The following is a 24,922-nucleotide window of genomic DNA, read 5'->3' as shown; positions in this document are numbered from 1 at the left end:
TCTGATTGACTTACTTCACTCAGCATAATACCCTCCAGTTTTTTTAAAAGATTTTACTTATTTATTAATGAGAGAGCGAGAGAGAGACAGAGGCAGAGACACAAGCAGGCCCCACGCAGGGAGCCAGACATGGGACTCGATCCTGGGACCTCAGGATCATGCCCTGGGCCAAAGGCAGGTGCTAAACTGCTGAGCCACCCAGGGATCCCCCATACCTGAAGCAAGTGGTGGGTATCTGTCCTTTCTGATGGCTGAGTAATATTCCCTTGTCTATACAGACCACATCTTCTTTATCCATTCATCTTTCGATGGACACCGAGGCTCCTTCCATAGTTTGGCTGTTGTGGACACTGCTGCTATAAACATCGGGGTGCAGGTGTCCCCGTGTTTCACTACATCAGTATCTTTGGGGTAAATATCCAGTAGTGCAATTGCTGGGTCGTAGGGCAGCTCTATTTTTAACTTTTTGAGGAACCTCCACACTGTTTTCTGCATTTTGTTTTCTTAAGTAGATTTATCTAAGTGACCAAATTAAAAAACATATTAGTACAGTTAGGTCTGTGGATGTGTGTATATGGCAACTGAGGTTTGTTATTTCTACATCAAAGTGATTGTTTCCTTCAGATTCTTTGAATAAAACCATTGATATATATAATATGTATTATAATATTATTTGCTAGTTTTTACTGCAAATTCTTAAGTTTTCTATTTCTTTTATTTTTTTTAAGATTTTATTTATTTATTCATGAGAGACACAGAGAGAGAGGCAGAGACACAGGCAGAGGGAGAAGCAGGCTCCATGCAGGGAGCCCGACGTGGGACTCAATCCTGGGACTCCAGGATCAGGCCCTGGGCTGAAGGCGGTGCTAAACCGCTGAGCCACCTGGGCTGCCCTTTAAGTTTTCTATTTCTTAGGGCCTGGGGTTCATTTTCTCCATCACATCAGGGGATAGCCAACTTTTTGGCCATCCAAGGAAGGAGAGAAACTAACCAGGCTGCCCACACTCTTTCTTCCCTAACATTGTCTATACAGCAGTCATTTTCTCACACTGCATTGCTATTGGTACTTAATCAAAGTTTTCTATTTCTTAGGGCCTGGGGTTCATTTTCTCCATCACATCAGGGGATAGCCAACTTTTTGGCCATCCAAGGAAGGAGAGAAACTAACCAGGCTGCCCACACTCTTTCTTCCCTAACATTGTCTATACAGCAGTCATTTTCTCACACTGCATTGCTATTGGTACTTAATCAAAGGTCCCACACTTAGGACCTGTGAGAGGAGTTGGTAATCTGCTTAGCTCTCCTTTTGAAAGTTTCTATCAGTCCCTGAGGACTCCGGTTGCATTATTATGTAAAGATGTTCCAGCACTTTCTGTTTAAATAGGGTACAAGAATTCTACTGAAAACATTTTTTTTCCTGTTAAAGTTCACAATGCAGAAAATTATAAAGGGCAGAAAAACAGCCGTAGGATGAAGGCAATTTTGAAAACAGAGTTGAGTTCATTTAGTTGAGTTCTTCTTCCACAAAGAGAAATTTATTTATTCACTCGTTCTGCAATTTGAAAAGAGTTCCCCGGCTAGGTGCAAGGTGAAGGTATACAGTAGGTGCTAATTTCATGAAATCTTGCAGGCAGTTGAGAAGAAACCTCGGTAAAATGTTATATGTTAATTATAACCCCTAAGGGGAAAAAAAAAAAGAAGAGGAAATCTCACAGAGGACAATTTTTAGAGTGTGTATCTGAAAATTTCAAAAATGGAGAAACTGAAAATTAGCAAACAGGAGAAGAAATTTCTTTTAAAAGAGAAAGGCGTTTGTTTTTACCTCTTAAAAAAGATCAAGAGGTCCGCTATCAATTCTAACAGACTCCCTAATAAGTGACAACAATGTGCCTGCCTGGCCAAATTTCTCTATGGGCTTTGTTCCCACTATTGTTCAGAAGCCAAGAATGAAGTTGAACTGAAAAAGCCCAGCTTGTTTTTGGTCATCATATTGTGTTATCAATGTTATGAAATAACAAACAATGTTAGAAAAACAAAGTACAGAAAGAGGGGGTTCTTCACAACTGCTTTATTTCTTCTGTATTTAAATTAGTCCTTGGGGAAAAGGGAACAGAAGAGGCAAACATGTTTCTCCTATTTTATGAATACATGTAGTACAAAATCTCCTTAATTTGGAGCTAATTTGGCTGAGTACCTCTGGGTGGAAACCTATGGGAGATGGAGAACATGCCTTGATCTCAGTTTCTTTTTTTTTTCTTTTTCTTCTTATTATTTTAAAATTTATTTATTTGAGAGAGAGAGCAAGTGCACAAGTAGGGGGAGGGATAGAGGGTGAAGCAGACTCTCTGCTGAACAGGGAGCCTGATGAGCAACCGATCCCAGGATCCTGGGATCATGACCTGAGCCAATGGCAGACGCTTAAGTGACTGAGCCACCCAGGCACTCCTTGATCTCAGTTTCTTATACAACCAATTGCAGCTATTTTTTAAAAGATATTATATATTTATTTGAGAGAGAGTGCGTGCATAAGTGGCAGGGGGAGGGCAGAGGGAGAGGGGAGAAGCAGACTCCCTGCTCACCAGGGACTGCCCCCCCCTCCAAATTCGGGGCTTGATCTCAGGACCTTGGGATCATGATCTGAGCCCAAGGCAGACACTTAACCAACTGAGCCACCCAGGCACCTCACCAGTTATAGCTATTAATGAGTCCATGACACCAAGGGCATAAGACATCATAGTCCTTCTTTTTCTTCTTTTTAAAGTTTTAAATTCAATTAATTAACAGATAGTGTATCATTAGTTTCAGAGGCAGAGCTCAGTGATTCATCAGTCTTATATAACACCCAGCCCTCATTATATCACATGCCCTCCTTCATGCCCACCACCCAGTTATTCTATCTCCCCACACCTCTCCCCTCTGGCAACCCTCAGTTTGTTTCCTAGGATTAGGAGTCTCTTGCTGTTTGCCTCCCTCTCTGATTATGTCTTGTTTTAATCTTCCCTCCCTTCTCCCACGATCCTCTGTTTTGTCTCTTAAATTCCACATGTGAGTGAGATCATATGATGATTGTCTTTCTCTGCTTGACCTATTTCACTTAGCATAATACCCTCTAGTTCCATCCACATCATTGCAAATGGCAAGATTTCATTTTTTTGATGGCTGAGTAATATTCCGTTGTGTATCTAGACCACATTTTCTTTATTCATTCATCTGTCGATGGACATCTGGGCCCCTTCCATAGTTTGGCTCCTGTGAACGTTGCTGCTATAAACATTGGAGGACAGGTGCCCCTTCAGATCACTACACTTTTATCTTTGGGTTAAATACCTACTATGCAAATAGTGTCATTGCTGGATCATAGGGTAGCTCTATTTTCAACTTTTTGAGGAAACTCCATACTGTTCTCCAGAGAGGCTGCACCAGTTTACATTTCCACCAAAAGTATAAGAGGGCTCCCCTTTCTCTACATCCTCTCCAACATATGTTGTTCCTGGATTTGTTCATTTTAGCCATTCTGACCAGTGTGAAGTGGTATCTCATTGTGGTTCTGATTTGTATTTCCCTGATGCCAAGTGATTTGGAGCATTTTTTCATGTGTCTGTTGGCCATGTGTATGTCATCTTTGGAGAAATGTCTGTTCGTGTCTTCTGCCCATTTCTTGATTGGATTACTTGTTCTTTGGGTGTTGAGTTTGGTAAGTTCTTTATAGATTTTGGATACTAGCTCTTTATCTGATAAGACATTTGCAAATATCTTCTCCCATTCTGTTGGTTGCCTTTTGGTTTTGTTGACTCATAGTCCTTATTTTTCTAAACCAAATGTCATCAGCTTTGAGCCCTCACCCATTTACCTGGCAGAAAATCAAATCTCAGTTATTATTTAAGCCCCTGTCCTCCTTTCCACAGAATCATACTAGAACCACAGGTTTACACTATCCTAAGGGCTTGGAGAGGGGGCCAAAATTTACTCCTCAGACGTTGACTTCCTTCCCATTGTTGGTTCAAAGGGCTGGAGGTAGAAAAATGTATATGTACATCAAATATTATCCCCCATTTGTTGAAGGTTGCTATATTAGTCAACTTGGGATGACACAAAAATACCACAGTCTGAATGGCTTAAACTATAGAGTTATATTTTCTCACAGCTCTGGTAGCTGGAAGTCTAACATCCAGGTGCTAGCTAGCTTGGTTTCTCCTGCAGGCTCTCCTTGACTTATACACGGTCACCCTCTTGCTGTGTCTTCACTGGTCTACTCTCTGTGCACACATCCTTCTGGTGTTTCCTCCTCTTCTTTAGAAGGACACCAGTCCTATTGGATTAAGACTGTACTTTTATGACTAAAACTTTATTACTTCCTTATAGGCTCTCTCTGCAAATACAGTCACATTGGGGGTTAGGACTTCAGTCTCCGAATTTGGGGGGAGAGAGAAGACACAATTCAACCTGTAACAGTTGTCCTTAAAGGAGTAACTGGAGCCCCAGGGCAGACTTGTTTGTGTAAAGTGACTGGAAATTCAGACTAGATGAATTCAGAGGTAAGGAGGAAAGGGTATGAACTAGGATTTCAGATGTTTCTGTTTCACCTTCTTCCTTAAGTCAAAGCTTATCTCTCCATCTAAAACCAACCAGGTTGGACACCTGGGTGGCTCAGTGGTTGAGAACCTGCCTTTGGCTCAGGGGGTGATCTCGGGGTCCTGGGATCGAGTCCCACATCAGGCTCCCTGCAGGGAGCCTGCTTCTCCCTCTGCCTGTGTCTCTGCCTCTCTCTCTGTGTCTCTCATGAATAAATAAATAAAATCTTTAAAAAAATAAAACAAAACAAAATCTTTCTCTGGGCCTGTTCTCCTCATGCTTTTAATTACTTAGTTCGTCCCTCTTCCAAACTAACGTCTGTTACTCTCTCTTCCCTTCCTTACCCCACTGTAGTAGTTGTCAGTGTCCCACATATATCCCCTGGGCATTCACCTTTCCCCTGGAGGGACAAGATCATTCTCAAGCACCTTCTGCCTGAAAACCTTCTCTTGGCTCCTCTAGAGGTAGCAGGCCAGAAATGCCAGGACCAGTGAATATCCTTAGGTAGCTGCCACCAGCCAGTGATGGGTGAGAACTAGAGGGTAAATACCACGCGGGGAGCCCGATGTGGGACTCGATCCCGGGACTCCAGGATCACGCCCTGGGGCGAAGGCAGGTGCTCAACTGCTGAGTCACCCAGGGATCTCAGATTTTGTTTTATTTTTATATATATATATATATATATATATATATATATATATATATATACATATATATATATTTATTTTTTTAAGATGGGGAGGGGGCAGCAGAAGAGGGAGAGAGAATCTTAGGTAGGCTCTTAGGTAGGCTCCATGCTCAGCGTGCAGCCCCATGCAGGGCTGGATCTCACGACCCTGAGATCGTGACCTGAGGCGAACCTGAGTTGGAAGTTTAACCAACGGAGCCATCCAGGAAACCCTTATTTTTAACAAATCAAACTTACGCTCCAATATTAGCAGTACCTATCTGCATCTGTTTTATCACAGTTGTTTAAAAAATATCCTATAATTCAAACTTCATATTATTCTAATGGTGCTCCTTTGTTAGGTTTAAATCAGTGTAATTTAAATATATATATATATTTCCCCCTCTCCGTGGATTTTTCCACTTTGCAGGCGCAAGGTAATGTATGCCAGGGATAAAACTTAAATGTCTGCAGGACTTGGTGGTAACGCCCATGGGCGAAGTGAACTGAGAGTAACAAAACGGACTCTATTGAGTAGGGTAGGGGCATTGTGACAAATGTGCAACAATGTTCTGCCTGAAGGGGGCAGCAGCTACTGATCCTCAGGCACCTGTCGCAGTAGGAAGGAAGGAGGATATGATTTCCAGGAAAGCTGCGAAGCCTGAGAATGCCAAGTTGCCTGATTATTAGAGGGGTGGTTAAGATCACAGACTCAGGAGCCAGGGGGGCCTGAAGTTGAATCACATTCCTACCCGTTCTTAACCATGCGACCTGGGGCAAGTTACTTAGCTATGCTCTGACCCTCAGTTTTCTCACCTTGTGAGTGGGGCTAAGGATTGTCCTTGTGTCAGAACCCAACACCGAAAACTAGACATTGACAAGACTGCTTAAACCCCTCTCTAATTAAAGCCCATCTTTCTTTCTTTCTTTCTTTCTTTCTTTCTTTCTTTCTTTCTTTCTTTCTTTCTTTCTTTCTTTTCTTTCTTTCTTTCTTTCTTTCTTTCTTCTTTCTTTCTTTTTTTTTAAGCCCATCTTTCTTATTTCTCATCATACTTTGCTGAAGGTGTTTGGCCATGACTGGAACATTCCAACCGCCTGGCCAGAAAGGCCCTGATAGCAACAGAACACCTTAGAAGAGCACGTATGCCCTTCCCTGCCCATGATCCTTGCTGAGCACTAAGACTCCCCACCCATGAGCACCTGCTTTCCCTGTGTTCTCTTGCACGTACCCCTTGAACCTCCCCCTATAAAACTCTAGGTGTCCATCGTGCAGGCAGAGAAGTCAGTTGTCAAGGCTTGAATCAGCCACCTCCCTCGGCTCCCTGGCACCCTAAATAAATTTCTCCCCTTCTCTTTTCCAGACCCTCTTGAGTTACTGGCTTTTCTTGAGACAAGTTTAGCCAAAATGTTTATATTGTTGGGTTTCTGGGAAGGATCAAGTGCTTAGAACCACACTTAGTATTAAATACTCAGTAATTGTTGGCTACTGTCATTATCAGCTGTTAATTAAGATTTTAATTCAACTTTTCATTTTGAGTTAATTATAGATTCACACGTAGTTATAAGACAAAACTATAGAGAGGTCTCACAGTTCCCAGTTTCTCTACAATATCACAAGCAGGATTTTGATATTTATAAAGTCACAGTAACATTCCCATCTCCAGGAAGATCCTTAGTATTGCCCTTTTCTACCCATACTCGTGTTGTTCCTCCCCCACTTCCTTATAATACCTAGTAACCACTGATCTGTTCTCCATTTCTATAACTTTGTTATTTCTAGAATGTTATATAAACGGGATCATATAGTATGTAATCATTTTTATTGGCTCTTTTCACTCAGCATAACAGTGCTGGAGATTTTCCCAGATTGGCTGAGTGTGTCAAACGAGCGTATAATTTGTTTCTTTTCATTGCTGACCAGTTGGTATAATATACAGTTTACAGTTTAACTATTCACCCATTGAAGGACAGGCAGGTTTTTCTAAGTTTTGACTATTATAAAGAAACTACTATAAACTTTGAATATAGGTTTTTATGTGAACTTAAGCTTTTGTTTCTCCGGGACAAATGCCTAAGTGCAATTGCTGGGTCGTATGATACTAAGATGTTTGGTTTTTCAAGAAACTGCCAAACCATTTTCCTGAGGAGCCGTATCATTGAACATTCCCACCAGCAATGTCCCACATCCTGCTTGCATTTGGTGTCGTATGTTTTATCTCAGCCATTCTGATAGTTGTTTAGTGATACCTCATTATAATTTTAATTTGCATTTACCAAGCATTTAATCATGTTGAAAATCTTTTCATGTGTTGATTTGCTATCTGTGTGTGCTCTTTGGTGAAATGTCGCTTCAAGTCTTTGGTTGCCCAGAAAGTTTTCTAATTGGGTTGTTTGGGGTTTTTTTTGCTGTTGAGTCTTTAGAGCTCTGTATATAGCCTAGATACTAGTCTTTATCAGATATACAGTTGGCACACAGTTTCTCCTAGTGTGTAGCTTGTCTTTTCAGCCTCTTAACAGGGACTTCCACAAAGCCCAAGTTTTATTTAATTGAGATCTAATTTGCATAACTCAAAATTCACCATTTTAAAATGTAGATTTCAGGTTGTCTTTTAAATTTTATACACTATCGTACAACCATCAGAGCTACCTAATTCCTCAACATTTCCATCACCCCCAAAAGAAACCCCATACCTATTAGCAGTTTGTCCTAAATTCCCTCCCTACCTCTATCCCTTGGCAACCAGTAATCTGTTTCCTGTCTCTATAGATTTTCCTATGCTGGACATTTCCTATAAATGAAATGAGTACAGCATGTGGCCTTTTGTGTCTGGCTTCTTTCAGTTAACATGTTTTCAAGGTCCATCTATGTTGTAGCACGTATCAGTACTTCATTTCTTTTAATGGTGGAATAATAATAGTCCATGGTATATGTATGAGATTTTGTTCATCCATTCATCAACTGATGGACATTTTCGTGGTCTTCACTTTTTTGAATAAGGCTGCTATGAAAATTTGCAGATAAGCATTTACTTGGGAACCTGTTCTCAGTTCTCTGAGATATCTAGGAAGAAATTGCTGGGTCTTTTTTTTTTTTTTTTTCCTGGGTCTTATCATAATTATCTGTTTAACTTTTTGACAAACTGCAAAATGTTTTCCAGGGCGTAAAAGTTTTTGTTTCTGTTTTTGTTTTTCAAATACTAAAGCGATTTTGAATTTCCGGAACAAATCACACTTGGTCATCGTGTATAACTCTTTTTAACTGAGTTCTCTTTGCTATTTTGTTAAAAGTTTTTATGCCTATATTTATGAGCGATATTGGTCTTCAGTTTCTCTTTTTGGTACTGTTTTTCTCTAGTTTTGGCATTAGGGTAATGCTTGCTTTATATAAAACTAACAAGGAATTGTTCTTTCTTCTATTTTCTGGTAGAGATTATGAAGAATTAGTGTTGATTCTTTAAATATTGGTTAGAATTTTCCAGCAAAACCATTTGGCCTGAAGATTTCTTTTGGGGAGCTTTAAAATGATATCTTCAATCCCTAATAGGTTTCCTAATAGGTTTCCCCACTTATTTTCTTTTAGGTTATTTGTAGTAAATTGCACTTAAAAAAAAAAAGATTTAATTTATTTATTCATGAGAGACTCAGAGAGGCAGAAACATAGCCAGAGGGAGCCTGCTACCAGACTTGATCCTAGGACCGTGATGTCATGACCTGAGCCAAAGGCAGATGCTCAACTACTGAGCCACCCAGGCATCCCATAATTTGTACTTTTTTTAAAAAAATTTTTTTTAAATTTATTTATGATAGTCACACAGAGAGGGAGAGAGAACGGCAGAGACACAGGCAGAGGGAGAAGCAGGCTCCATGCACCAGGAGCCCGACGTGGGATTCGATCCCAGGTCTCCAGGATCGCGCCCTGGGCCAAAGGCAGGCACCAAACCTCTGCGCCACCCAGGGATCCCATAATTTGTACTTTTTAATGACTGGTCTATTTCATCTAAATTGTCAAATTTATGTTTGTCAAAAAATTGTAATTATGTAATGGTGATGGACATTAATTAGACTTTTGGTGATCATTTCACAATATATACAAATACTGAGTCATTATGTTGTATACCTGAAACCAATATAATGTTAAATATCAATTATATTTCACTTAAAAATTATATGTATAGAGTTTTTTGTCATATTTCTTTATCATCTTTTTGATGTTGGAGTGGTCTGTAATGATACTTCCATTTCATTCCTGATAACTTGGATTTTCTTTCTTTTTATCTTTGAGTCTTCCTAGGTGTTTTATCATTTTTATTAATCTTTCTAAAGAACCAGCTCTGCCATTGATTTTCTCTATTGTTTTGTGGTTTTCAATTGCATTGATTTATGCTTTTAGTTTTATTTGTTTCCTTCTGTTTGCTTTGGATTTATATTACTCTTCTTTTTCTAGGTTCTTAAAAAGGGAGCTTAAATTTGAGAATTATCCTCCTCTAATGTATTCATTTATTGCTATAAATTTCTCTCAACACTATTTAGCTGTATCCTACAAATTTTGATACATTGTTCATTTTTATTCCACTTATTTTTTATTTTCCCTTTTACTTTTCTCTTTGATACATGAATTATTCACAAATACATTGTTTAATTCCCAAGCATTTGTTTGGAGATTTGCCTGATATCTTTCTGATACTGATTTCTGGTTTAATTTTATTGTGATCAGAGAACATATTCCGTATGAATTCAATTATTTTAAATTTGTTATAGTTTGTTTTATGGTTCAGGATATAATCTATCTTGGTATATGTTCCATGGACCCTTAAAAAGGATGTGTATTCCACTATTGAGTGGAGCATCCTGCAAGTATCAATTAGAATCTCTCAGTTGATGGTGGTATTGGGAGTTTTTCTACATCCTTGCTAGTTTTCTGTCTGTTTGTTCTATCAACTATTAAGAAAGTAGAATCTTTACAATTCCATTTCAATTTAAATATTGAGTATTTATCTTTTTGTAGAGCTTTTTAGTGGGTGCTCTAGGTTATACATCATATATACACAACTTCTACCGATGTCATTGTGTTACCAGTTTGAAGAGAATGTAGAAACTTTAACTCCCTTTACATATATTTATCCTCTTTTATTTACAATTGTCCTAAATATTTCTTCCACATACTTTTAGAACCACTTGAACAATGTTATAATCTTTGCTTCAACCATCCATTATAATTTAGAAAAAGGAAGAGAATAGGGAAAGTCTATTGCACTTACAAATATTTTTACTTACTGTGCTCTCTCTTCATTGATATTCCAAAATTCCTTCTTTTTCCAATTCCTTTCTGTTCGGAGAACTTCCTTTAGCCATTCTTTTAGGGTAGGTTGGCTTTATTTTCCATTATCTGAGAATGAGTTGATTTCTCCTTCATTTTTAAGGGATATTTTTGCTGGGTATAGGACTGTGGGCTGACTGGCCATTATTTTATGTTAGCACTCAAAACTGTTGTGCCACTTCCTTCTGCATGGTTTCTGAATTTGAATTATATTCCTTCCATAGGTAAGATGTTATGACGCTCCCACTGTTTTAAAGATTTTTTTCTTTTTCTTTAGTTTTAAGAAGTTTGATAATGATCTATGTGGCTTAGTATGGATTTCTTTGCCTTTATCCTACATGAAGTTTGCTTAACTTCTTGATCTGTAAGTTTATAGATTTGGTAAAATATGGAGTTTTCAGCTATTATTTTTTGAGTACTTTTTCAGCCCCATTCTTTCTCTTCTTCTTATACTCTGAAGATAAAAATGCAAAATTCTTTGTTAGAGTCTCATAGGACTGTTCACAGATTTGCTTTGTTTTGTTTCTGTTTGTTCAGATTGAATAACTTGTATTGCTCCCTCTAGTTCACTAATTTCCTATATCTCATGCATTCTGCTGAAGCCTATCCATGGCATTACAAATTTTTAGTTTTTGTATTTTCAGTTCTAAAATTTCTATTTGGTCAACTTTTAGGTCTTCTATTTCTTTTTTGAGACTTTCTATTTCCTTGCTGAGATTTTTCTATTTTAAAAAAATTAGCTCAAACATGTTGGTAACTGCTCATTGAATTGGTTTAATGATGGCTGCTTTAAAATCTTTTTATTTTTTCTTTAAGATTTTTTAAAAAAATTTATTCATGAAAGACACAGAAAAAGAGGCAGAGACACAGGCAGAGGGAGAAGCAGGCTCCCTGAAGTGAGCTGATGTGGGACTCAATCCCAGGACCCCAGGATCACAACCTGAACCAAAGGCAGATGCTTAACCACTGAGCCACCCAGGAGCCCCTGCTTTAAAATCTTTGTCACAAGATTCTAACTTCTCTGTGATCTTGGTGTTGGTGTCTATTAATTATCTTTTTTTCATTCAGTTTGAGATCTTGTTTATTAATATAGCAAGTTATTTCCAATTGAAACCAGGACATTTGGGGAATTGTGTTATGATATTCTGGATTAGATTTAAGCCTTTGTTGTAACCGGCTTCTTCTCACACTGCTTTGGCAGAGGAAGGTGAGAGGCCAGTTGGAATTAGAAGTTCAGGTTTCCCACTTTCATTTTTCCTTCATTGACAATCAAGGGAGGTACTCCCCATTTCTGTTAATGGGGTTGGGAGTTCCAGCTCTTTCTTAGGTTTTCAGTCATGCCTCCCTGGCTGAGAGGGATAGGAACTTCTTGTTAGTGCTCCTTATGTGAATTCCAGTGACTACAGCGTGGGAATGTGGGTGGCCTCAATAATTGGTTTTGCATTCTTGTTTGAATTTATTGTGTAAATCTATTTTGGTTTTAAGTACGTATAAAATGCTATAAACATAAGTAATGCATGACTAGTTTTATATTTACATATAGTTAACTGACTAAAAATGAAAATGTTTTTATTTAAAAGGGCTTTATACTTTTGGTTTTGGCTCAAGTTGTGATCTCAGAGTTGTGAGATGGAGCTTGGTGTTGGGCTGTGTGCTCAGCATAGTCTGCTGGAGTTTCTCTCTCTTCTTTTCCCTCTGCCCCTCCTGCTCATGTTCTATCTCTCTAAAGTCAATAATTCTCTTTTTTTTTAGAGGTCTTTATACCATATACCAGTTTGAGAAACACTGATGTGGGTAACTACAAGGTCTGATCCCCAAATCATGAGTCTCTGGAGATATTCATATTTCCGTCCATGTTTTCTCACCTACATGAAAAGACAGAAAGAGCTGGGGCCCTGACACTATGGACATCATGCCAGTCTGACATAGATTTCTTATAGATAAAAGAAAAATAAACTCCTACTAAGGGTTTTATTAGTTTCCTACTGCTATGGGAACATATTACCACAAACTTACTAGCTTACAACAACACAAATGTGTTCTTTTACAGTTCTTCAGGTCAGAAGTCCAAAATCAATTTTACTGGGCTAGCATCCAGTTGTCAGCAGGGCTGGTTGACTCCAGAGGCTCTAGGACAGAATCTATTTTCTTGCCTTCGCCAGCTTCTAGAAGCTGCCCCCATTCCTTGGCTTGTGGTCCTTTCATCTTCAAAGCAAGCAGTGTAGCATCTTCAAATCTCTTTCTTGCTCTCTGTGTTCTGCTTCTCTTATCATATTTCCTTCTCTGGCTCTGAAGCTCCTGCCTCCCTCTTGTGGTTACATTAGGCTCACCTGGATAGCCCCAAATAATCTCCCCATCTGAAGATAATTCACTTACTTACATCTACAAAGTTCATTTTATCATGTAAATTAACATATTCCTAGGTTCCAGGGATTTAAGATGTGGATATCTTTGGAGGCCATTATTCACCTACCAGAGGGGAAATCATTTACTTGCAACTAAATCCCCGCTCAGCAGGGAGCCTGATCTGGGGCTCGATCCCAGGATCCCGGGATCATGTCCTGAGCTGAAGGCAGATGCTTAACCAACTGAGCCACCCAGGTGCTCTGTAAATCAATTTTTAAATGACTGACCTTTCCCTAGAATGTACACTCCACCATAATAGGGATTTTTTTTTCAGGATTGTTCAGCAGGGTTTTCTCAGTTTTCTGCTAATGCAGTGATGGTCACATTTTCATGACTGTCACTGTTGAGAAGGTAGCTTCAAAAAGTCCGGAGTGTAGAGCATCCTAGGCAGAAAGAAAAGCAAGTACAACATCAGGCCAGCATATACTTTTTATTCATACCAATAATAATGCATATAACATTTGTTGTCTCATAGCTCATTTTATCTCAATTCTCATAAACTATCAAGTCATTGATATATTGTACCCATTTGAAAACACTATTTAGATCCTAATCCAAAACATAAACTGGCCCAACCCAGAGGGTTTCACTCAGTATGTTTCTCATCTTTACCTTTGAATCTCTCTTCTGAGTGTAATCTGGTCTAGCCTCTATGCTTTGTTTTCTGACTCTGCAATTTAAAGTTTTTGCTTACGATTGAATCAACATAAAAATATTATACAAGGAAATATTAAAACAACAACAACAACAACAACAACAACAACAACAACAACAACAAAACCATGATCTGGGGCACCTGGGTGGCTTAGTTGGTTAAGTCTGTTGATTTGGGCTTAGGTCATGATCTCAGGGCCACAACAGGCTCCACACTCAGCAAGAAGTCTGTTCAAGATTCTCTTTCCCTTTTCCTCTGCCCATCCCCACCTTATGGGTGCATGATTGCACACATGCTTTCTAAAATAAATAAATACATCTTTAAAAAAAAACACCCCACAACTCATGATCCATGATTCAAACATTATTTTCTCTGCCAGATTTGCCTGGATAAGCGTGAAAGCTTTAGAGTCATATTGCTTTATATTCATATCCTAGCTTTGCCACTTACTAACTGTGTGACTTTGGTCAAATTACTCAGATCTTCCTGTTTCAGTTTCCTCATCAGTAAAACAAAAATAACAACTGTACCTTCCTCACACAGCTGTTGTGAAAATTAGACGAATTAATCTAATGTACTGAAAACAGAGGCTGGCACACTGCAACCCGCTCAATAACTATTCATCATTATTCTTATTTTCCACCCAACGATTTTCTTCCCACATGATTTTTTATTCAGTTGCAATCACAGGATACATAAAGCATTGTGTTCTACTTTTTTTTTCACTTAATGTTCATGTTTTTCTCTTCATTTCTATTTTATTAACCTAGATACTATTTTTAGTGACAGCTTGACATACTATACTATTGATAAGTTTTGTTTAAATATTGCCTTGTTATTGAGCATTTAATTATTGCCTCATTATTAGTGATGATTTTTTTTTTTTTTTTAGTGATGATCTTATAAACATACTTTGTATCTGATGCTTTTACTTTCTTTTGAATGATTTATTTAGCAACTGTTTGCAGGAGTATAATTCTTGATTTTGCACCCAACATTTAAAACTCCTTCCTGGGGCACCTGGATGGTGCAGTCAGTTAAGTGCCTGACTCTTGATTTTGGCCCAGGTCATGATCTCAGCATCCTGGGATCAAGCCCCACATCAGGCTCCATGCTCAGCAGGGAGTCTGCTTGAGATTCTCTCTCTTCCTCTCCCTCTGCCCCTCTCCCCGCTCTTGTGCTTGCTCTCTCTCAAATGAATGAATGAGTGAATGAATAAATAAATAAATAAATAAATAAAATCTTAAAAAATAACTTCCTACAGGGGGTGCCTGGCTGGCTCAGTGGGTAGAATGTACAGCTCTTGATCTCAGGGCTGTGAGTTCAAGCCTCATGTTGGGTGGGGAGCTTACTTTAAAAAAGCAAACAAACAACCAAAAAAACTTTCTTTCCTTCTATGTAGTTTCAAAGAAACAAGTATTTTCAGTACATGATGGAAAGAGAAGCAGACATATCATACCATGACAGTGAAGTCATCATTTTCTCCTAGGAACAGACTGTTGATAAAAGACTGATAAGGTCTATACTACTTTCATCATTGTCATCATCATTCATTCATTCAACAAACATGAATTATTCATGCAGGGTGGGTCAGGTCTTTTTCGGGTAGGAAGAAAATTATAAAAGAAAGACAAAAAAAGTGTGATGAGCTCCAAATACAAACATCATTTTATTTATAAACCTTCCACATTGATTGTGTCTTTTAATGCACAATGTGGAATCCGTGTGCAAGTTAAAAGGAGACATTTTCTTCACTCAAAGAATGATGAACTTCACTCAAAATGATGTCAACCTGATACTGCTCATCTTAACATACAAATTTTATAGAAGCCACAGCGATAACTTGTAAGAAGCGAGTCCCCGCCTCCAAGAAGTCTACATTAATGCCTTTTTTCCTGTTCCTCAATGTTATTTTAAAATAAAGAAGACAGTAATGATATTGTTGGAATCTTCTCTTTGATGGCAGAAGAAGTCTTTTAAAGTCTGGCACGACCAGATTCCTTCTTTCCATGAGGGCCCAGTGTAAAAGTTGAGTTATATGGGCCTAAACTGTATTCCATTTTCTATTAAAGCCACTGAACTTGCCACATAAGAAATAATAAAGATTAAATGGTTTTTGTAGCCCACCACATCCTGAGTTCAGTTTTACACCTTTTCACTGGTGTAGCTGAAATTCTGTAAAAGTTTCTCCTGTTGTCTTTATCTCTGTTTCTCTTCTTATCAACCTTCTGCTGAAAACAATTGCCAGTACTCTATACTGCATGCTTTGGGCATGATACACCTGTGGCAACCACCTACCTACGCTGATAATATGATGAATGTCTTCTTCAGGAAACAGTATAACATCATGGAAACTACCTCAACTATCACTGATAATGAATTCTGTTATCTAGATATTTTGTTTACAGATCAGTTGTCTCTGGTTTTCTGGAGAACTTTTAATCACCACAATATCAACTAACCCTTTAAGACAGTGGCTCTGCTACCTTTTTGGGATCAATTTGATGGAAGTGTTAAGTCCTCTCACTTATATGTTTATGAGCATTTTTCTTGGGAGAAAACCAACTTTATCACCATAATAAATAATTATAACTCTCTCTCTCTACATACACACAATTTTATTTCTTTTTTCTTTTTTTTTTCTTTTTTTTTGCCTATAGTTTCACCTCTGCTCCCTCAAAGAACACCTGCCCTGGGGGAAATTATGTCAATGAGTCAACAGTAGTTTCTGGATGGGATAAGAGGCAGGAGAGATGGGGCTGGCAAGAGACAGTAGATCCCAAGTACAGGTCATTATACTCAAGGACTCCACCAGAGTGAGAAAAGATTTGGCATCAGGCCTTGGTTCAAATATGCGCCCTCTTCCCACCCCCACCCCCTTTTCCTAACTAATAACTTAGGCAAGTCATTAAACTTCCCAACCCTTAGGTTTATGGTTTTTTTTTTTCCCCCTGTAAAATGAATCTTGTCAGACTGCTTCTCAAGGTGATTGCATGGTCAAAGGAGAGATAATATATGTTTTAAAGTCCCAAACAAGCATGAGCTATAATAACTATTAATGTACTTGCCACTCCCTTAGCTTCATCTTCAGGTGGACTGTCCTCTCCTTCAGTGCTGAGCGCTGCTGTCACCTTCTCAGGGAAGTCTCCAGGACACTAGGTGTAAGGTAGCCTCTCTCTCCCCATCACTATCCATTATAGTCGAAACACTTCTCGTAGGTGCAGTGGTTCCATTTTGTACTTGCTTACTGTCTTTCTCCCCAGACTAGAATAAAAAGCCCTTGGAGGACAGAGCCCTTGTGTCCCCCAGGCCTGTAACTGTTCACCAGGCCTGGTGCACGCTCAGATTTTGGTGAGTCCGGGTAGCAGTGGTTCAGAGGGCAGACTCCCGGGGAGGACGACCCGGACTGAAATACCAGCTTTCAAGGTTACTAAGTCGGGTGTCATGAGGTTGGTTATTCAGCTTCTCTGTGCCTCACTTTCACATGTAAAATGGGGGATTCTGATGTACACTTTGCAGAAATGTGAATACCTGTAAAGTATGGAAATAGTGCGGGGCACCTAGTCTTATACAAGTCCTGTTTGCCACTCTTCAGTGGGTGAACGAAGTATTAATATATTAATAGGGAATGCACCTGACCCTATAGGTGTATCAGATACGCTCCGATGCCTTAGGCTTGACAGAAAAAGACTTTTTCTTTTCGTAAAACTTCGTGCAGTGGCTTCGCTCCACTGCACCGTGTCACCCGCCTGGCCCGCTTCCCTTAGCGGAAGGGGAGGTGCGGCCCCTGATTCCGACCGAGTCCCCAGTCACCCACAGGTGGCACTGCTCGGGGCTCTCCCGGGCCGGGGTGGTCCCAAAGCCCGCGGGGCGGTCCTCCTGGGGCAGGAAGCCTAGGCCTAGGGAGTCCCAGCGCCGCGTTCGGGAGCACAGGGACGCTCCCCACTTACCCGACACTCCCGCCTCCGGGCTCAAAACCTCGGCAGGGCTCGTGGGAACCTGTGGCCGCGGGCGGGGGCGGGGCCTGAGGGGGCGGGGCCTGCCGGGAGGGGCGGGCTCAGAGCAGGGCCTGCGGGGCGGGGGCGTGGCGGGGGCGGGGCCTGCGCGGCGGGGGCGTGGCGGGGGCGGAGCGGGGCCTGCGTGGCGGGGGCGGAGAGGGGCCTGCGGGGCGTGGCGGGGGGCGGGGCCTGCGGGGGCGGGACGTACTCGGAGCGGCGCCTGCGGGGCGGGGCCTGCGGGGCGGGGCGGGGCCTGCGGGGCGGGGCGGGGCCTGCGGGGCGGGGCGGGGGCGGGGCCTGCGGGGCGGGGGCGGGGCCTGCGGGGCGGGGGCGGGGCCTGCGGGCTCCAGGCTGCGGACGCGGCGGGGCCCTCGGGACTTCGCAGTGTCCGCGGCTCGGCGCAGCCCGCGCGCTCCCGCCAGGTAAGGATGCGGCGGGTCCGCAGGGGCGGCCGGGGACTGCGGAAATGCGGGCAGGGCCGGGCAGGACGGACGCGAGGCGAGAGGCGGCTGCCACGAGCCCGGAGCCGACCCTCCCGGGAGGAGGAAGGTTTTCTCCCCAGCGCGGCGCGCACGGGGTCGGCACGCCAGGTGAGGCACCCGGGCCCTCGGGTCCCGGAGGAAGGGACAGGTGCGCGCTCCCGCGGCCGCCGCCTCCCCGCCGCCCGCCTCTGGGCTCGGGCGCTGGCCTCTCCCGGGGAGCACCCGCCTCCTTTTCCTTCGGGTCCGGGGCCGAGGCCACCTGGCGCGGGTTTCGGCGTTGGGGTCACCTCCCGGCGGCGCGGCCAGGTGGGGTCCCCCCCTCCGGTTGGGCGGCCGCGCAGGCTCCGCTGAAAGTTGGCACAGTCCGCAGAGACATTCCACAGTCGTACGTGCCCGAGGGCCTCACCCCACCAACCTCACAGGTGGTTTTTTTTTTTTTTTTTTTTTTTAAATCTGGGAAATAGTTTGAATCTTGAAAATAGGAGTCGGTGAATGTATGCATTGGAAACACTAGGACCTTGACCGGAGTGTGCACTTTTCTTTGGATCCTAAATTTGCTTTTTGATCTGATTCCCACCGCCACCCCCCCACCCCGCCCCAAGAAAGAATAATAACACATTTCTCTGCACCAGGTTCGGAAACAGCCTCGTCTATTGCCATTCTTTGGAAACTGGAATATTTGATTAGAAGGGTTGGGAACAACAGGATGGGCTGGTGGCTAAGTGGGTTTGAAGGTTATCCAAAATCGTTAAGCTATACCCTGTATTTTTCCAATGAGTGCCCATTTTCCTCTTAGGAAATTCTGAGAATTTACTCTCTTTGAGATTGTTCTGCCCTAAAAGGCTGAGGAGGAAAAAACAACCTTAACAAACCAGTGGTTTTCTCAATTAAGTTTAGGTTTAAACAGATGGGTTTGTGACATTGGTAGCTCAGCCAGCAGGAGTCACATGTGGTATGGAATATCATGACTTACACGGAGAAAAAGAAAGTATGTTGAAATTTTCCTCCTATTGTGTATTGGAAAGTATTTATTTTTTTTAAGATTTTATGTATTTATTCATGAGAGACAAAGAGGCAGAGACGCAGGCAGAGGGAGAAGCAGGCTTCTCGTGAGGAGCCTGAATTGGGACTTGATCCCAGGGCCCGGGGTCATGACCTGAGCCTAAGGCAGATGCTCAACCACTGAGCCACCCAGGTGTCCCTGAAAGCATTTTTTAGTTCAGTTTCGTTTTCAGTGTTTAGGAAAGACCTATACTTTCCCTGTACTCCAATTAATCTGATCAATATATTACTCGTCCTGCCAATTCATGATGCTGACTGCAGTGTATTTATGCTAATGAGTTTGATTCTTTTTTTTGTTTTGTTTTGTTTTTTTTTAAGTTTGATTCTTCCCACAAGGGTGTGAATATGTTTCAGTTTTTGGAACTGTACAGGGCAGGTGTTGTAGACTCATGCACATCAGTGCCCTGCTGTAGTTGGCAAAACCTTAGCTTCACATTGGTCCTTGAACTAAAAATTTCACATCTTCCCAAATAGAAAAGAATATGGAATATAAATGTATGCTCTAGCACTTTCAACCTGTTTAATTATTCTGTACTAAGCGTGTTTTCTCAGCAGCTAGATACTCAGGGCAGGGGCTATATTTTATCAAAGCATGGTAAAGCTCAGAGAATGGTAACCTTCACTCTGGAAAGTTGACCGTTGATAGGGTGGTTGGAAGGGTTGTGTCTACTTTTATGCTTGGGGAAGAATTGTGGGACTCCCTGCCTTCCTCTGCATATCCAAAGTAGTAGGAGCCTGAGTCCTGGGCCTCCAAGCACACCTCTGCTTACAGGTTACTCCAGGTTGGCCAGCTGATACCTCCTCTCCCTGCCCCAGCTCTTCCAGTTTTGTGGCTTCCACCCCGGCTCCACCCTTCCCTGGATTCCCACCCTTAGGGAGAAGCAACTTATTTTTCAGGACAGAGAGATGAGATCTGCATAGTTGACTCAGGGATGTTGATCCAGCCTGGTGCTGGGTCCCCCGTGGATGCTTTAGTAAATGTCTGTTGAGGAAAGTGCCCCTTATTCTCTCTTGTTATTCAGACTACAGAGGTAAAGAGGAGTGAAGTTGAACTCAGATCAGTTGGTTTAGGGGCCAGCTGCCTTGGTTGGATTAGTGTCATAAAGGGGGACATTTGAATCCATTAGATAGGAGTGAAATTGGCTCATGGTGGTTGGCAATTGTAAGATTATCCTGTACCACGTGATTATGCCATGAGAATAGCTTTGTTGAAAAGAATCCCAGAAGAGAGGGGCTTAGTCGTCTTGACCTGGACTTGTCTTTGTGTTTCTGCCTTAGCTCAACCAGTCCTTCCTTGGGTTGGATTAGAACTATTGCCTTTCCCACCACATTTGACTGCTCAGAGCTCAGATGACAATAGCTGCTGTGGGCTAGATGTAGAGAATTACATTTTCTTTTGTTGGGAAAAACGAGGATGGAATTTTGCCAAATTGCTATTAGGGAGACAAAGTGAAAGCAAATAAATGTAAAACTGCCTGGGCACAGAAGTCAATATAGTTTTTTAAAAAAAATTATAAACTTTTAATCTAAATTACATTGCTCTCTCTGGAAACAACCACTTATATTTCTTTGAGCTGGTTATTTTGGTATCTGTTGCTTGCAGTTCTTACTTCTTGAGTTTTGCAGTTTGAAGTATTATCTGTTGACTTCCCACCGTGGAAGATGATGACGTGGCTGCCTTTATTCCTCTCGCCCCCATCTTGACCACAGCTTCCTTATTTTCCCATCCTTACAGTAGTTAAACAGTAATTTTGGTTAGATCAATATTCATAGCTAAGCCAAGCACAACTTTTTGTCTTCTTTGGAGTTAATAATTGCTTTGTTTGTTCATTTATTTAGTTTCGTATGTCCTTATTAATTTGGCCCAAAACTCTTGGCCAGATTTCTGAAACTTGCTTCATATGCATCAGGTATCATCAATTTCATTGTCCTGGAAAGGTTGTCGGTGAGTCTCCTGGCTTGCCCTAATCTGGAACAGTTGCCCTCTACACGTGGGGCCCAGCGGTCACCCTGAAGACGTCCATCATCATCTTGAAGATCCCCATCATTTCTCTCCTGTGTTGGATCTCTTGTTAAGCACATGTCTTCCTCTATCTTGGTGTGGATTCCCTTGTTTGGTGGAGCACAACTTCAGGGAGCTTTTCAGAAAAGATGCATAGGATATGAATTTTTTTGAGACAGCATATGCCTGGAAGTAGTTGCTTTCGACCAGACAATGTACAGTTTAGAATTTTAGAATGGAAATCTGGGAGGCATTGCTTCCTTGCCTTCAGGTTGTGTTGCTGTTGAGAAATTCAGAACTGTCCTGATTCCTCAAATTTTGCCTGTGTTTTGTGTACAGTTTACAAGGCTTCTGAGTCTTTTATGGAAGTTTATAGAATTTTCTCTTGGTCTCCATAATTCTGAAATTTCATGATGCTGTACCTTGGTATGGATCTACTTTCTTTTACTGCTCTGGGCTCTTTGGATCCTGAAACCTATATCCTTCAGTTTGGGAAATTTTCTTGAAATTACTCATTGATGATTTCCTCCTTTCCACTTTCTATGATGTTTCTTTCAGAAACTCTTCTTGTTCATGTATTAGATATTTTCTTATATTTTCTTGTATTTCTTTTGTAATATTTCTTATATTTCTTATATTCTAATTTTCTTATATTTTCTTTCCTCTCTCTGTATCTTGGTTCTGCTTTTGGGAAGATTGTCTTAATTTTATTATCCAGTCCTCCCACTGAGTTTTTAATAAGTACAATCACATTTTCAATATTTTAAATTAAAAGCTCTTTTTGTTTTTTGAGTGTGTGTGTGTGTGTGTGTGTGTGTGTTTATGTGTGGTGTGCTAAAGGAAAGGAATAATTCTCCTCTACCCTCAAGATCTTCTAGCTGGACTAAGAATTAAATTTAAGTGAGACAGATTAACAGAGGAAAAACCTAGTTTTATTCTAAGGGCACAGAGGCCCAATTATGAAATTGAGACCTAAGGAAATAACTAAAGCAGGCAGTTTTTATATAGATTGGAGAAAGAAACAAGAAATCTTGGGGAATTAACAGGACAAAGAAAAATTTGGGAGCTTCAATTAGTAAAGAATTCTGAACAGAATTTGGGCTGTGGTAGTAAAAGAGTAAAAAGTAACAAGGGTTCTTTATACAACCTTCTCAGCCCTAAATTTCCCATCTCTGGCGATAAGGATGTCTTTTTACCTCCTGGTACAGGGAGGGCACCTTTCACATGGGAGATTTATTTCCTGCTTTCAGGAGACAGAGGAGGGTCTGAGTGTTCTTCTTGCATTGGCTGTCTCTTAGTAACTTTTATTTGAAATAATCAACATGCTGGGCACCTCGGTGGCTCAGTGGTTGAATGTCTGCCTTTGGCCCAGGGCGTGATCTTGGAGTCCTGGGATCGAGTCCCGCATCGGGCTCCCTGCATGGAGCCTGCTTCTCCCTCTGCTTGTGTCTCTGCCTCTCTCTTTATGTCTCTCTGAATAAATAAATAAAATATTAAAAGAAAAAATAATCAGCATGTCAAAGTGATGCATTTTGAGGTGGCCTGCCCTTGGCCCCATCAATATCTATTTCTTGCTTTTGTTTTATGGTTTCAGTATCTTATCTGTCTTATCTCTCTGAGGAGTCTCATTTTTTTGAAAGTTTTTTTTCTTCCTTCGCAGACTCATTTTCCCCAAGTTGCTTTTGTCTGTTTATTTGTTTAGGTCTCTATCTTTCATGTTAGAGGTTTGCTTCATATTTCTAACACCCTGTGGGGTCTGCTCACATTTCAGTGGGGGTTTAAAAGCTGAAGATGTGTATATGGGCTTGTTGGCTGGGAACGTCACTGTCTGGTGATATGGCTGGGGCTTTTATTTGGAGAAACTGTGAGAGTCCTCAGAAAACGCTCTTCCACTCTTTTTTCCTGGGTGGTGGCAAGGGAGCCTGGCTGCCAGTGATCTGGGAACTAGGTGGAGAAGAAGGCTGGAAGTCTCAGCATCCACATGTTCAGGCAACCCCTCCACGGTGTTTCCAGTTGAGCCCCTGAGCTGTGCCTGTTGTACCCGGTTCCAGGACCCTCTCTGGGAGAGCAGGTGGGGAAGAAACTCCAGGTGTTTTTGCAAGGATAGGCAGGGGGGCTATCTCCCCACCAAGATGTTTTACTATTTTCTCTTCTTCCATTTCCTCCATCCTTGTGGGTTTAGACATTAGAGGGGGGAAAAAAAGATTCCTTTGTTGTCATTTTATTGGGCTTTCAGGAGGGAGAGAAAGGTTTTGTTCAATCTGCCATTGGGGCCTTAACCAGCCTTGGCTGGGAGATGTGTGTGGCTCAGCGCTGTGCTGCTCTTTGCCTGCCTTTACCAGCAGTAAGCACGCTCTGACCAGGTTGGACCTCAGATTTCTTCTTCTACCACTTTAAGCATCCGCTTCCAGCAAATTCCAGTCGTCATGGGAGGCAAGCCTCTAGACCTCGGGTGGACCATCTATAGCTCTCTGGCCATCGAGCCCTTCCCTGTTCCTATTTCTCCAGTCCACCGAGTCTGGGAGGACTCCTTCTGTCACCTTGACCTCTGACTGTCTTACCTTTTGGTGAAACTTGTCGTCAGTAGGTCTCATACGTTAATCTGAAAGGCAGGCCGGGTGTGGGTGTCGTTGGTGGCCGCATGGCCTCAGTGGAAGTTATCATCGTTTCCTTCTGGAGGCCAGTTTATCACACCACTGCCTTAACCAGCAGAAGCATCCTCACTTCCTGTTTCAAAGCTCATGTCTTTCTTGGAATGTGCACCCAGTTCCTGTTTCTGGCTGGGCTGACCAGCGGTGACTGTTCTCTCCAGTGCCTCGTGGATGATCACAACTTTCCCAACCCCATTTTACTGAGTGAATCACTCCTTAGGCGTCTGTAACTCAGTGTGATCTTGCAGGTAGATTGGCAACATCCACCTGACTTGATGCTCACATGCGGAGGAATGATGAGGGTCACCTTCCACTGTCGGAGGAGCATTGTTCTCAAACCATCTTATCTGTGCAGAGAAAGCAAAGCTCTAGCTCCAAGGTGATGCGTATGCACTGGGAATACAGAGCACCAGGGCTAGCAGTCACTACCTTAGAGTGAGTGTAGGAGTGACTTGCTCTCTGGGGGGTGACAGCAAATAATAAGATGGTTAGAAATGCTGGAGCCCGCTAGGTACCATGATGAACGGAAACTTGGCCCCTGGGGAAATACCTGCAAGTGCTCATTCTTCCCTCGGAGCTCCCTTCCCTTTTCTAATAGAACCTTTGAAACCATTGCAACCTCTCTTTCCATGCGGTATATTTTTCTCTGTTGTGCTAAGTGCTTCCCCTAAATTCTTCTCAGCAGGATTGTAAACTGTCCTAGGAGACAGTTAGGAGAGGAGACTGCCTAATAAATACCGAGTGAATGCACTGAATGACTTTTCCAGATAATTGTGGACACTTGGCCGTTAGGAGAAAAAAGATACTTGATCGAAGTTGGACCCAATAGCCTAAATTCATTAAATTTTGGATTAGACTTTCACTTCATTTTTGCTGTATAGACTGAAACATAGAACATTCAGTATAGGTTTTCTCATGTGGATTGTTTCTTGTATTCCTTAGAAATAGTTCTCACTGATAACAGTCTTTTTTTTTTTTTTTAAGATTTTATTTTTTATGTAATGTCGATGCCCAGTGTGGGGCTTGCACTCACAATCTCGAGTCTCATGTTTCACTGACTGAACCAGCCAGGCACCCCTCATTGAAAACATTCTTAAAAGGACAACACGG

The 24,922-nt window shown here is 41.7% G+C and overlaps 1 protein-coding gene and 1 long non-coding RNA gene across 4 annotated transcripts in view; one reads left to right on the top strand and one right to left on the bottom strand.

Annotated features, from left to right (window-relative positions):
- Positions 1-221: 221 nt before the first annotated feature.
- On the bottom strand, positions 222-17,638 carry LOC140603465 (uncharacterized). The gene is made up of 3 exons (XR_012006445.1): positions 17,568-17,638; positions 13,190-13,345; positions 222-518 (listed from the first exon to the last, which is right to left on the bottom strand). It is a non-coding gene; the product is annotated as an uncharacterized lncRNA (long non-coding RNA).
- Positions 17,639-17,947: 309 nt separating this feature from the next.
- Positions 17,948-24,922, top strand: part of TEC (tec protein tyrosine kinase) — a 132,575-nt gene continuing 125,600 nt past the window's right edge. Inside the window, exon 1 of one of the 3 annotated variants that reach the window (XM_072774976.1) lies at positions 17,948-18,037. Coding sequence is in view for 1 of the 3 variants with exons in the window: in XM_072774975.1 (XP_072631076.1) it covers positions 18,044-18,205 (162 nt within the window). In the remaining 2 variants the exon portion in view is untranslated. Of the gene's footprint in view, positions 18,206-24,922 lie in introns of all 3 variants that reach the window. The other 2 variants (XM_072774975.1, XM_072774977.1) reach the window with 2 other exon arrangements.

This window comes from Canis lupus, chromosome 14, assembly GCF_048164855.1.
Source record: "Canis lupus baileyi chromosome 14, mCanLup2.hap1, whole genome shotgun sequence".
NCBI lineage: Eukaryota > Metazoa > Chordata > Mammalia > Carnivora > Canidae > Canis > Canis lupus.
This window is presented reverse-complemented; position numbering and strand designations above follow the sequence as displayed.